Source organism: Peromyscus eremicus, chromosome 6 (assembly GCF_949786415.1).
Source record: "Peromyscus eremicus chromosome 6, PerEre_H2_v1, whole genome shotgun sequence".
Taxonomy (NCBI): domain Eukaryota; kingdom Metazoa; phylum Chordata; class Mammalia; order Rodentia; family Cricetidae; genus Peromyscus; species Peromyscus eremicus.
In genome coordinates, this window is record NC_081421.1 from 31,730,481 (window position 1) to 31,744,462 (window position 13,982).

Genomic DNA, 13,982 nt, shown 5'->3' on the forward strand with positions numbered 1-13,982 from the left:
GAGGGGAATAGGGAGTGGCAGAAAAAGACTCATTGCATGTTTGTTTATAACAGTAAGACTGTTTGTTTAAAACAGTAAGTTTTAGTAATGATATGTACTATTTGTTCCAAATTATAGTGATAGAAAACTACTGTAAAAACAGTACAGGAGGAAAAGAAACCTTAATTAAGAACAGTAAATAATGGCGGCAGAAATTAGATAATCACTTCAGTATTAGTTTTTGTACCAAGGAACTCAATATATTATTATATTATTACCACATATGGAGATTGGAGGACAACTTGAGGGAATCAATTCTCTTCTACCTTACGGATCCCAAGGATCAAACTTGGATCATTGGGCTTGACAGCAAGTACCTCTGTCCACTGAGCCATTTTGCCAGGCCAGCACCAAGGAACTCTTAAGAGTGCTCTATGTATTATTAGTTCCAGTCTTAGTTCTACATAGTGGGGGTTTGTTAAAGAGTAGAAACCACCTCTCTGCACACTGCTTGATCATTGAGAATCCCTTATATACCTAATCTTAACCATATCATCTTACTTTACCCTTAGGAAAGTGCCTGTGGGGTAGGCTACCAGAATTTGGAAATTACAGCCTTCTCTAATAGGATTACATCTTTCCTAGTAGGAAAGGACATGCTAATTTAAGCAGTCTACACTAATCTAAGCATCTAGTTCCTTGGGATATTTAAGGAGTCGTCACAGGAAAAAATATTGGAGGTTTTAATTGATCCTCAGTGATGTCTTCAGTTGTTTCTTTCACATTAATATGTCCATAGTTTGTATGTACCCTGGCTAGCTTTGTCTTGGTTTCCATGAGTAGAACTGTGACTTCTGGATGTTAAGATAACTCCAGATCTGCAAACAGAGGGGTTGGGCCTTTGCCTTGGCATTTAGCGTTATTACATACAGTTAGTGTAGTGATTAAATGTCAACTTGGATGCTGGCCATTCCAGACTAAGGTCTAGTAGTGACTCCATAGGTAGAAATTAACTACTTATAGTACTATTACTATGCTTCAAGGCCAGTATGTTTTGCTTATATGTTACTTCAATAAGTCTGTAATACAGTTAATCATCCCTGTGTTACAAGAAGAAAAAGCATAGGAAAGTAAGCCTCCTAATAAGAAACAAAACCCCCGCCTTCATAGAACACAAAGTTTAATGTTTAAGTTCCAATTAACTTACAAACTAATAAGTGACTGAGAATCACAACATTAATAAACAAAATGATAGGATTAATCAGTTTTAGATCCTAAACATCATGCATTTTGGCAGCGTTTCAACTAAAAAGTGCCCACAGTTTTCTTTGCCATTTTAGTTTTTAGATTTAACTATGCCTTTCTATTTCTGAATTAAAAAAGGATTATGAGTAGAAACAGATCTACTACCACTACTGCTTTCAGAAATAGCTGAATAGTGGTTCTAAGACAATCACTGTTGTAAGGTTTAAAGGAGAAATTCCTTTATATACCTGAATGCTAATATATTTAAAATCTAGCTTTATAGTAGTATTTCACACTCTAGTCCAAAAAGTTCAAAGTGCTGGATATAAAGTATTAGCTGGAAAAACTAATTTTAAATATAGTATGCAATATCTACCTCCATTGTAAATTTAATATGTTCAATTTTTTCAAGGTCAGAGTACAGAAAGTCTTAGCAACTTAAGTTGTACTTTATGTATGCATATATAGAGGTAAATGTATATGTGCATGCACGCACATATATATACACATACAGTGTTTTTCTTACCAAGGGAGGGGTACTGATGCTATCTTTTTGTTACAAATTATAACCAAAAATAAGGCCTTTAACAGGTGTATGTCACCCTCGGAAAAAAATTGAAGGAATATGGTTGTTGTTTCCTTTTTGTTTTTAATTTTAAAAAGTCATTTTGTGCTCTGGAGTAAATGAAAATTTCCTTATTAAGACATGCAGTGAACCTTTAGAAGTGTATTCCTAAGAGAACCTTCTTTTCCAATCTAAGTGACTGCATAAGACATTTAACACTACAGACATCAGTGTGCTCTCCCCCACCCCACACCCCCCCCATACCCCCACCCCCCACACATTATCACACATAACCTAGTTACGGTTCTGCATTTCCTTCTCTATGAATAAAACACTAGGGGAAAACAAAACCAACTGCCTTTGTTCTTTTCTCAACAGCTGTTTTAGCCACTATGCAGAACTTTGCTCTGTGGTACTTCCAATACTATTTTAGTAGGACTGTATGTATCATTAGTAAATGGAACCCCAGAAAAAGGGAGACTTAACCATTAATGAGATTTTTCATTTGTGTTCAAAATTTGCACAAGAGATTTTAAAGAATGCTTATTTGCTGGGCTTTTTTTTAGGAGTACTCGAATTACTGCCATTACTAGGTGACCTAGAACCATTGCTTCCTGTCGGAGACCCAGGGAAGTTGAGCTGTAATACTTTAGCTGAAGCAGGAGAAGCGGGAGAACCTGGGCTCTCAGGCGACCTAGAACAAGAATGGATTTACTATAAACATAATGCAAAATGTGCTTAAAATAGACCTTATTGGCAAAAAAAAAAAAATCATAATTCCATAAGTAAAGAACAATAAAGTATAAAAAGAAGAAATGAACATAGTTTAAGTAAGTAGTTCAATAATTGTTTCTGTGAGCAAATTATTTTCAACTGTAATCAGTTTCTTAGAATTGGAAGCAATAGTTTGTAAAATGGCAAAAAAGGAGGAGCAAGTGCTTGAAAAGTCATCAAATGTTAGTCTTAAGTCATTTGGGCTGAAGAGGAAAGTGAGGTGTGTTGGCAGGAAAAATGGTGAGAGCGTTTGGAAAGTAGCCATTCAGTTCTAAAATAATTTTATAAAAAGTACAAGAAATTGAATATGTAATAGTAAGTATATTGAGTGGCTTAAAATATTTATGTAGAAGCAGGCTTTTTAAACTTAAAGCACTGTCTCGGGGGATCCCCTTTTTATTAATATTTTCTGAGAGTTTCACAGACTAATAAAAACTAGTAAATAGCTGTCAGCTGTAGAAATCTTAAAATCAGCGTCATCATTAATAAATCTGTCAACAAAGACTTCGTGGCCATGACTTATCCCTACTGATAGGTTTCTGGGTTGCATTAAGCTAAGTAAGACACCATAAATAGAAGCTGGTTACATAGAATTTCAAAGAAGCAGCTGTAATTACAAACCTCTGTACATCTGACTTGCCCTTTTACAGTTAAAAAATTTAAATTTTCCCAGAGTTGGAGTTCACCCAAAATGTTAGCTGTATCACCTCAGTTTTCACCCAATTCGTACCCCTAAAATAGCATACTAGTTAGAATGCATGTGGCTGCAGGGGTCTTGCTATATACTGTGTTTGCATAGTAAGGCTGCTGAAGGTGAGGAGAGTGGGTAGCATGCTGGCCAGCAGCAGCTGTGAGAGTTGAGGCCTGCTTTCTAACCTTGCCCTTACCTGAGTGATAACTGTGAAGACTGTGAAGAAGATCTGGAGCTCGGGCCTTTCGCTGTAGGTAGTTCTAACCCATTCTGGAAGAATATTTGAATCATTAGTACTGCCACATTTTAGAAGAAAACTAATTAGATACACAGACATACTATATTATACTCTGTTACCTGCTCAAAATATGTTTGAAGAATGATGTGCATTTCAGCATTTTCCATGACATTCACTAACATTTGGTCAATGTCCCTGTGAAACTGTTTAATCTCACGGAGTTGAATGTCTTGTTCTTCCAGTGTTTCTTCATTTGTTTCTTTCAAAATACGGATTTCTCTCCTGAGTCTGGCACACTGTTAATAACAACAGTCAGATATTACATAAACCTCCTTTCCACCAAGTTCAGGAAATGGGGTTTGAGTGCATTTGGTCCATGACAGTGAATGCTAGAAATTGTCAGCACCTGCTTAGTCACGCGCTCCATTTTCGGCTGCTGCTCCTCAGTCTCTTTGCGGAGTTGAAGTGAGTAAGTTTGTTTCTCTGATAATTTCTCTTTCACATTGTTTGTTAAGTGTTCTATAACTTCAAAAGTATTTTCCATGCTCTGTAGAAAATAAAATAGTAACATATTTATGGTCAGAATAAAAAAATGACTTACTTGCCAATTGCCAGCTGTTCCCTCAATTTTAATTATTTTGTTTGCTTATATATGTACTATGTTTACTGTATTAGTGTATAAGAAGTAGAATGATGCTGTGAGTTAGTTTTGAATGTAATTCCACGAACTTTTTCTAGCATTGGAAAAACTAAAGTTACTTGAAATTACCCAGTTTTTAAAGATTCACAGTTTGTGTCATCTGTTCCCTAAGTTAGAGCCTACATAACAAAGCATGTTCTTGTCTTTCCGGGGTTTGCTCTAGTGTCTACTTACCCTAGATCTTCTGTTTTAAACCTTGTGTTTACAATCTTAATGTGCTCCTTAAGGAATTCAGTGAGGTCACTGAGTAATGGTTGGTGGAGAAATCTTAACTGTCCAGCTGTGGTTGATAACTAATAAAGTTATTGGCGCCCAGCAATAGGATTTTAACTGACTGACTCCATGTTTCCTTCACTTGTTTTCCTTTATATGAGGCTTATGTCTTTTGTGGTTTGTTTTCCTAAAGAGGCTCTTTGTAGAAGAGTTAAGTAGTAATAATGGTAGTTGACCTTTAGGGCTAATTACTAAAAAACCTGTAAAATTCACCTGGATATCTTCTTGAATTTCTCTGATTTGCCTTTGTTTGTATCTGTATTTCTCTTCCACGGCCCTTTTTTGTTCTTCTAATTGAATTTTTAATCCATACTCATCGCCTACAAGAGAATTTTAATTTCCAGTGTAATATATAGAAAGCCACTATATATATATATAGTAACAAACCACTACCTTTTTTTGTTATGAAAGTTAAATGTCTTAGATCCATATGAAAAACAGCATAGATATGTAGTAGACATTTCTTATTTAGTCAGCATATAACAGCAATATCTATTTTTCAGATTCAAAACGAATTCCTAAAGAAGAGATATGCCATATACCAATAAAACTAATGATGTAAATCACCTCATACTGATTCAAGGAGGTGAACAATTGGGGTTTTTTGTTTTGTTTTTTAGGCTCAATCATGGCACATTTTATTCTCCATGAATTATAATATTCCTCCTCTACATTCATTTAACTGTAGTCTCATCACGTGTTGTAATGGCTGCTACCTACTTGATGGAGTCACTTTTTTGAAAGATTGCTTATAATTGTTGTTGCAGCTGTTCAGTACTTGCAAGGTGTTCTGCAGAGCATAGATTTCTTTTTCAGCTTTGTTGATCTTAGCATCCAAGCTGTCACCTTCCCTTTGAAGTTCTTCCTTTTCTTGAGCAGCCTATAAAGTACAGAATAATGCTGATGTTATTTATCACAGGATCTGGCATTGAAGCAGAGAACAGTTAACTCACAGCAATCTCTACTTACCTTAGGGCCTGCATGTACTTACTAGGCATTTACTTCTTGCACTCAGTTTCAAACACAAGACCTAATCCTTAGTCATCAAAATACAGCATATATATATGGTACAAAACCATGGTGGAAATGTAGCCAGTGCTTACATAAAACACCAGGAGGAAGGGTCGGGGATGAGAGGAGTAGCTAAGCAGGAAGATAAATGGGGTGACTCAAAGAAGGTCTTGAAACTATAAATCAGAAGGATATTTTGGTCTGAGAAAGGTTTGGGAACTGGATTCTTAACTTGATTCAGATAAGGGTAAAAGGTGACCAGAGTTATACCCAGAAACACAATGTGGGTATATTTCCTAATATATTTTATTATAATTTAAAAGAAAGCTTTGGAGCCTGAGAGATGGCTCAGCAGTTAAGAGTACTTGATGCTCTTCCAGAGAATCCAAGTCTGATTCCCAGTACCTATATCAGGCAGTTCACAGCCACCTATAACTCCAGTTCAAATAGATCTGACGTCTCTGGCCTCGGGTACTTGCACTCACATGTAGACACACATATACCTACACATAAAGAAAAACTTTTTTTTTTTTATGTTGAAGATAACTGTACAAATGATGGTAATGTTTGTAATAAATGTAGCTAGGAAACATGAAGTCCTGTAAATTGCTTTAAAAATCCAAATTTCCTACATGATGCACTTTTACAAAGGTAACTTCTGTGATGGGCTCCTTCAAAATTCTCTACAATTCCAAAGAACTTTGAGGTTGACAAAATAGCATCAGTATATATTAAAGGCTGCTTGCTGTAAAGCCCCCTTTTTTAATCAGAATCGTATTCAATCACTAGATATTTTAAACCAAGTCGATGGGAAAGCTGTTTTCATTCTTAACATTTTTTCATTATTAATTATTTATGTGTATGTGTGTATGTCTGCATATGCATGTGTGCCTGACATTAGGAATGTCCCTGGAGCTGGAGTTACAAGTAGTTGTAAGCTGCCTGATGAGGGAATTAAACTCTGGTCCTCTGCAAGAATACATGGTCTTCACCACTGAGTTATTTCTCCAGCCCCCATTCTGTACATTTGGACTGGCATTTTTATTATGTTTCAAAACATGAGTTACACATACTTTTGTAACAAATATTACTTGTCAGCTGTCACTATGGCAAAATACTTGGCATAAAGAAGTAAACGTGTATTTTTGCTCAGTCCCAAGGCTTTGTCCCTTCATTTGGTCCTGTTACTGGACTGCAGTAAAGCAGAACAGGGTGTCTGTGGTTAAGCCCTAGCTGCTCACTTCATACTAGCCAGGAAGCAAAGGAGCAAGATAAACCTAAACTAGGAATGCCTCCAGTGGCCTACTTCCTCTAGCTAGCCCTACCACCTCCCAGTAATTCCACTAAATTAAATATCAATGGATTAATCCACTGATGAGGTTAGTATCCTCAGAACCTAGTTATTTCCCCAAAATCTATCAAATTAGTTTGATTTGTTCATCCTTTATAAATTCCTGACTTAATTCTAGGTGTGCCTTTAAATCCTAAAATAGTTGTTCCCTCTGTTGGTAAATCATATTTTGTATGTATATATAAAATGTACATTTATTTGGGGTTGGAAAGTTTGTATTTTGAAATATAATATCACAGCTTTTTAAAATAGCTTTATTGGACAGTATCACTCCAATTTGGTCAGAACAAGACTGTTAGCTTATCAAGACTGAGCATCTTGGGAATGAAATACGAAGAGTGATAGCTCTTTGGTATGTTTTCCAGTTTTGCTTTTAAGCAGAAACAGACATTAAAGTTGAAATATGAAAAACAACCTGGTATGCCCCATACATAGGCCAAAGGCTACTGCAGGACCAACACCAGGAGCTACTGTGGCCAATGTGCTGAGGTCCCAACACCTAGTAACTTAGTGTGACTTCATTCAGGAGAAGTCAGGCCTTTGCAGATGGCAAGATGAGGTCACTAGGCAAAATGAGGTGACTATGGTGGGCCTCAATCCAACAGAACTGACAACCTTGAAGACATGACACTGCTTTTCTCTATTTCTGGCCATGAATAATTTCTGATAAAAGCTAGACTAAGTTTAGTTACAGAGAAAATACATTGTATATCTGAGATATGAAGTGTGAGTATATGTATATGTGTGTATTTCATATAATCATAAATGTACATCAGGTAAATGTTACCTTTATTACATAATAGGCCTGTGTTTTCTCCTCTTCTCCTTCAGGAGGCAGCATCACAACAGTAAGAATTTCGTATCTGTTCTTAAGCTTATCAATTTTACTTAACCGCTCATGAAACTCAGCACTAATATGAAAAGAAAGAAATTAAAATTAGTGTTTTTACTGAAAAGCTTTGGCCTTGTATTGTTACTGTGCTGTACTCAAGCAGGTTAAGTGCTCCCCTGTTTTAATAATTCTGTGTGAAGTTGACTTGTCATAGCTCCATGGATGCTAGCAGAAGACATGAGATGTGTAACAGAGATAAAGGGTGTTATCATTCATAACATAGGAGCAGATAGGAGCTTTCTGTCTCCATGGCTTGCTCCCACATCTCATGAAGGCAAGAAGGGGCCCAGGTAGATACTACACAAACAGGTTTGTGTTACAGTTCAGGAATCCCAAATATTTTCAAGTGGGAAATAAACACATCTAATTTTTGCTCTGGAGGAAAATATGACCTCTTAATTTGCTATTCAAACAGTAGAACATGGGTTAGTACCTCTCTTTACAAGGCATTAAAATAAAATAATTCATGGACTATTTTCCAACATTTGGTATCAGATTTGTAAATGTTAGTTACTTTTTCCTTTTGTTTCAGTAAACTTACCTTATGAGCTGTGTTCAGGAGTTACACTAATAATGCTAACATCTGTATGGCAGGGTGTAGATTGACTCCCTGCAACGACCTAAGGTATTCATTCTTGTGTGATCATAACTTTCTCATCAGCTAAAGATGGCAGACTGAGCAGAAGTTCACCTTTCCAGCTTTCTAAACAAGAAAAGAAGCTGGGTATGGTGGCAAACGCCTTCCGTGCTAATGCAGGACTGTGAGGACAAGGCCAGCCTGAGCTTATGTGTCAATATCCAATCTCAAAAATAAACAAATAATAAAATATAATTTTTTTAAAGAAAAGAAACACCAAAGACAAAAAAATCACTTGGGAAAAAAATCTTTTCATGAAAAAATGGAAGGCGAGATGGAGCAACAAAAATATACTCCTGGAGTATTACGGCAGCAGCAAGAGCTGCTTCTGCAAAGAAAATACAATTTATAAAAACTAAATCATATAGAAACAATAAGTACATTGAATCAATGTTTGAACATTCCCCATTAAAATATTCAGGCCCCCAATGGCTTCACCAGTGAGGTCTTGAAAATTCTATAAAGAGAAAAACTTCATTTGCATACTTAATAACCAGAATAGAGAAAGGTAAGGAACACACAAATCATTTTATCAAGAAATACACACTGCAAAAACCTGGTAACAGGAGCAAAGAGAACCAAGGGTCATTTGCATACAGGTTAAAAATGCATAAAATACTATCAAAATCCTATGTGTACAAAAGGTAAATTTACTTCCAGGAATATAAGGTTGGCTTAACTTCAATAAACTGATCATTGTAATTAACAGATCAAAGGAAATATGTCAATAAATGCAGACAAGTATTTAAAAGTTAATGTGTATTTCCAGTTAAATAAAATTGAAGCAAGATTTGAGCAAAAAGTAAAAATAGATTAGCTCTTTGAACATGGTGAAGGGTAAAACAGGACTGGGGCGTGTAGGTCAGCTTGTTTCAATTCCCAGCACCACAAAAATAAATAGATTTATTAGATTACAGAAGCCCTTGAATTATAAGGAAACCCTCCTTTGAGATCTGGCAAAAGACAAAGGTACCTGTAATTACCATTATTTAGTATTGAGCTAGCAAGTACAGTAAAGAAAAAAGCTTTAAAGGCTGGAAAGAAGCAAAACAATTACTCAAAAATGATATGAATGGAATGCCCAGAAAATGTGTGTGTGGTTAAAATTACAACTTTAGTAAGAATATTGAATACTTAGTACATAGAAATTAACTATATAATATTTGTATATGCCAGTAACCAATCAAAAATGGCATGCTTTAAAAGGAGGTAATAAAAAAATAGCCAGCAATAATCATGTAAATGATAGTAAAATGTTCTACATGAAAATTGCTTCAGTAAGCTTAATATTAGAGCTAGATATGGGGAATGTTTTACTGGACCATATTAGAAATTTGAGAAATACAAAACTCAATTCCAAGGGTTGGGATAGTTTAATTGGCAAAGTGCTTGTCTTGCAAGCCTAAGGACCCAAGCTTGACTCCAGAACCCATGTAAAAGTATCAAGTACAGTGGCAGGAACCAGTGACCCCAGAATCTGAAGATGGTGACTGGAGCTCACTGGACAGTCAGACCAGCTTAATTGGTGAGCTCTAGGCCAGTGAAAGACCCTGTCTGATAGGATATTCCTGGAGATGACACCTGAGTGTCCTGTGGCCTCCACATGTAGGAACATACACATGCACCTGCGTATACATATACATGAATACACATGCATTAAAAAACAAGTCCGCCGGGCGGTGGTGGCACACGCCTTTAATCCCAGCACTTGGGAGGCAGAGCCAGGCAGATCTCTGTGAGTTCGAGGCCAGCCTAGGCTACCAAGTGAGTTCCAGGGAAGGCACAAAGCTACACAGAGAAACCCTGTCTCAAAACACCAAAAAGAAAAAAAAGAAAGTCCAAATAGATTACTTATCTTAGTAGGGATATGTTTCAAGGGTACAGAATTAGCAGAATTAGCCTAAAGGAAGCAACCTAGACCTCTGGCTCAGTGTATCCTTTGTCTTCTATTGAAGTCAAAAGCCTTTCAGATGAGTCAGAGAAAGGTGGACATAAGGGTGTTGTCAGGGAACAGGTGGCTCTCCTGACACCACCCTGACATTGTTTTACAAAGTTCTTTAACAGGGAGAAGAAAAAAAAAAAAAAAAAAAAAAACCTGATACTTACCTCACAGTTTGCCGCTGCTGGTCAACATATCTGATCTGTGAGGCAAGCATCGCTTTGTGCACCTTAATTTCTTCAGCTCTTTCTTCCATTGCTGCGCACAGCTGCTGTTTCCTTTTCTCCAGGGAAAGTACTTCCTCTGCTTTGCTGTAAAGCATTTCTCGGGTGCGTTTAACCTCAAGCTTTAAAAGATTGTCCTCGATCATCAAATCCTACCAACAACAAAGTTTTCATTTATTGAAATAATTGTTTCTATACCAAAACCAAGGTATCTTTACTTTATTGTGGTAAAAGTCAAACTTGAAAACATGTCTCCCAGTTAGACCACGGACTAAGACATTAGCCAGGGAAGAAGGCAGGGTGGAGAGCTATGGCTGCTCCAAATCATTTTTATTCAAATCTAAGTTCAAGCTTTACTAGAATACACTGTTATTCTTACAATCGAAATGTAATGCCCAGGAAACATATAGTCCTACAAACAAACACTTTATGCTCCAAAATAGCTATCACAAAATAATGTAGAAATACATCTGTAGTTTAAAATCATTCTGTCATGTGTAGAGTATTAATTAAAATCAACAAATTGATTGACTTTACAATGAAACCACAGAGCAAACAGCCTGGAGTGTAAAGTGGGCTGCTTCTCAAGCACAGCTTTTAGTTTGCAAGAATGAGATCACTACATCTCACATGCCCAGAAAGATACTCCTGATGAATGAGAAGCGCCAACGCAACAGATGAAATCAGTGCAACCCAGTAGAAAGAGCAAACATTTGTCTGACTTAGCAGAAGCTTCTAAACATAAACATTAGAGTAAAAACCCTTGAAACAATGTTAATGATTCATGTCAAAAACACTCGAAATTTAAAGGCAAATGGAGGAAGTATTGGCAATATTAAAGTTATTTTTACATAACAATTTACAACAAAACATAAATCCCTTAATGGAAGAAAGTGAACCATCAAACTAAAATTATGGAACATGATATAATTTTAGATATGTTTTAAACGTTAAATAAATGGCATTAAAGTGTTACCAAATAAAAAGTACAAACTAAAACACTGAGATTCCATATTTGTCCCATCAAGTTGGAAACATGATCCAGCCACAGTGCTGATAAAATAAATAGAATGTTACACATGGCTGGTGGAAGATTATTAATGGAACCATCTAGAGGACAATTTGGCTTTAAAATAGCTTAAAGTTTCTAACATGCTCATTGTTAGCTTAATTACACAGTAGCAACTCTACAACACACTGGACCACAGCACTTAACATATATTATCAGAAACAGCCCCAGATCACAAGATAGATTATGCTAAGCTCATAAACTGTCCCCGTAGGAAATGCTGGAGAATTACATCTTGAAGAGTTGATGTTGTAGGAAACGTGTAATATATCAAACATTTGTGAGTAAAACATAATAGAGGCAATTTTCTAAAAATAGGAAATAATACACATTAACATTTAATTTTGGATATAGTGTTTATTATGGATAATTTTCTCAATTCCTTGTTTTACCTTTCCTGTGATCCCTGTGGAAGCATGTGACTTATCCTCAATTTCTTCCTTGTTTTACCTTTCCTGTGATCCCTGTGGAAGCATGTGACTTACCCTTAATTCCTTCCTTGTTTTACCTTTCCTGTGATCCCTGTGGAAGCGCGTGACTTATCTACTACATATGCAGATTCAGCTCACCTGTTTTGCAGCTCTAGCCTTGTTCAGTTCCTTCTCTGATCTGTCAACGAAAAGGTGCAGTTCACTTATTTTATTCATGAGAGACTGTTTCTCGTCATTATTTTTGCCGTTTGACTTCTTAATGAAATAGAGATCATTCTGTAAAAGGGGAAGGAATATATGTTTAAAACAATGGAATGAATTGCAGACAATAATAAATATGCCTTGCATTAAGTCATGTTTCATCACAACAGCTAAGAATTTCAACCTCTCCTCGTGTTATTTATATTCACATGTATTCACACAGAAATGTTATTTTTATCATTTGGGATGTTTCAGCATTAGCCTGAGAGCAATAACTCCAAGAAGTATTGTGTACAGTTCCAATTCAACCTGGTTTTCAAGGTGCTCACGACCCACGAGGAGAAAGGACCCTGCTAATAGCTCATTACAGGGCACCAAGTGCTGGGTGGAAAAAAAAAAAAAACCACACACACACACACAAAAAAAAAAAAAAAAAAAAAAAAAAAAACAAAACACTGCAGGTCTGGAGAGCGAAGGACCCTTGGTTAACAGCATGGCTCTGGGTTCAGGTGGCCCATACACACAGTGGCACGCATGCCCGCACACATATATCATAAATAAAACAACACAATAAAATAGACAAAATCGTTAACATCATTTCAACCTGAGGTTGGTTTCCCCTTCTCGAAGGTAAGAGCTCAAGTACTGTGGGACTTTTCTCACAGAATCTCTCAGCTTGACCACTGCAGAGAAGAGCATATCCTCCGTGGTTTAGCCAGCATTAACTTGCAATTTCCTTACATTTCTGTGAGTTTTTGTGTGAAACAGAATGGGTATGTGCACCAGCCAGCTTTATAGTGACGAGCAGCTGGGGTGGTTAAGAACCCGAAGACCATTGGGGGCTCCCCACACAGCGCAGCTAAAAAAGCCCACTCCCATCTTTACACTCATGTCCTCGTGTTCTACTGTAAATGGTCAAAACAGCACCGCATGTGGAGTGTACTCAGCATGAATTGCTTCTGTTTTTCCTTTGTTAGCTAATTAGAAAACTATGCTCAAGAATGTTAAAATAGCAGTAGCCATGTAACCTTGACATTAAAACTTGTGCCTGATCCCAAAGCCGGTGATATTTTCCAGCAAACCAAGGTACCACTTGAAAACTAGGTCATCAAGCTACAAACTATGAACTCCAATGAAAAAGCTTCATTGTAAAATTAAATGTCTTGCCTTCAACAATTCTACTTTTGACCACTGGAGGCCACTCATCACCAGTCTTTCCAACTTAGTGCTCACCAGCTAAGGTTGCATCCCCCTCCCTTGCCCTTTCCCACAATTTAAACTTCAACAGAGGTTCACAACAGGCATAATCAAATCCCTAAAGATGAAATGTTCTCCCTTCTAGCTGTAGTTGTTCCAAACATTATAACTGCATAGTTGCATGAGAACAAATTAGTTATGAAAAAAAAAAAAAAAAAGAAAAGAAAAGAAAAGAAAAGCTTCCTGGTAGCACTTTTTACTGTGGCAAAAAATGGAGTTTGCCAATATCCTAAACAGTGTACTCTGTAAGGATGCTTTGAAGTCAAATGGGTCCGAGTTTAAATCCTTCCTCTCCATGCACTCACTGTGTAACCCTGAACAAGTGTCTTTGCCTAGAATGGCAACCATCTTCTTTACAAGGCATTTATAAGAGTTAAGCAAAACAATGTGGTAGAGACATGTAATGCAACATTATATAAAGTAAAAGCTCAAGTGAGGGGCATGACATTCTGAAAGTGTAGAAATATAAGCATTTGCTATATGTGTGGGTAGCTAGGCAATCACT

At 36.7% G+C, this 13,982-nt stretch overlaps 1 protein-coding gene across 1 annotated transcript in view; it reads right to left on the reverse strand.

Moving 5' to 3' along the window:
• Positions 1 to 2,270: 2,270 nt before the first annotated feature.
• Positions 2,271 to 13,982, reverse strand: part of Ccdc39 (coiled-coil domain containing 39) — a 32,161-nt gene continuing 20,449 nt past the window's right edge. Inside the window, exons 12-20 of the mRNA XM_059265347.1 lie at positions 12,158 to 12,295; positions 10,463 to 10,671; positions 7,615 to 7,738; positions 5,186 to 5,345; positions 4,679 to 4,785; positions 3,899 to 4,039; positions 3,612 to 3,788; positions 3,451 to 3,524; positions 2,271 to 2,483 (exon numbers count right to left, since the gene is read on the reverse strand). Of these exons, the coding sequence (XP_059121330.1) occupies positions 2,333 to 2,483; positions 3,451 to 3,524; positions 3,612 to 3,788; positions 3,899 to 4,039; positions 4,679 to 4,785; positions 5,186 to 5,345; positions 7,615 to 7,738; positions 10,463 to 10,671; positions 12,158 to 12,295 (1,281 nt within the window). The 3' untranslated portion in view covers positions 2,271 to 2,332. The remainder of the gene's footprint in view (positions 2,484 to 3,450; positions 3,525 to 3,611; positions 3,789 to 3,898; positions 4,040 to 4,678; positions 4,786 to 5,185; positions 5,346 to 7,614; positions 7,739 to 10,462; positions 10,672 to 12,157; positions 12,296 to 13,982) is intronic.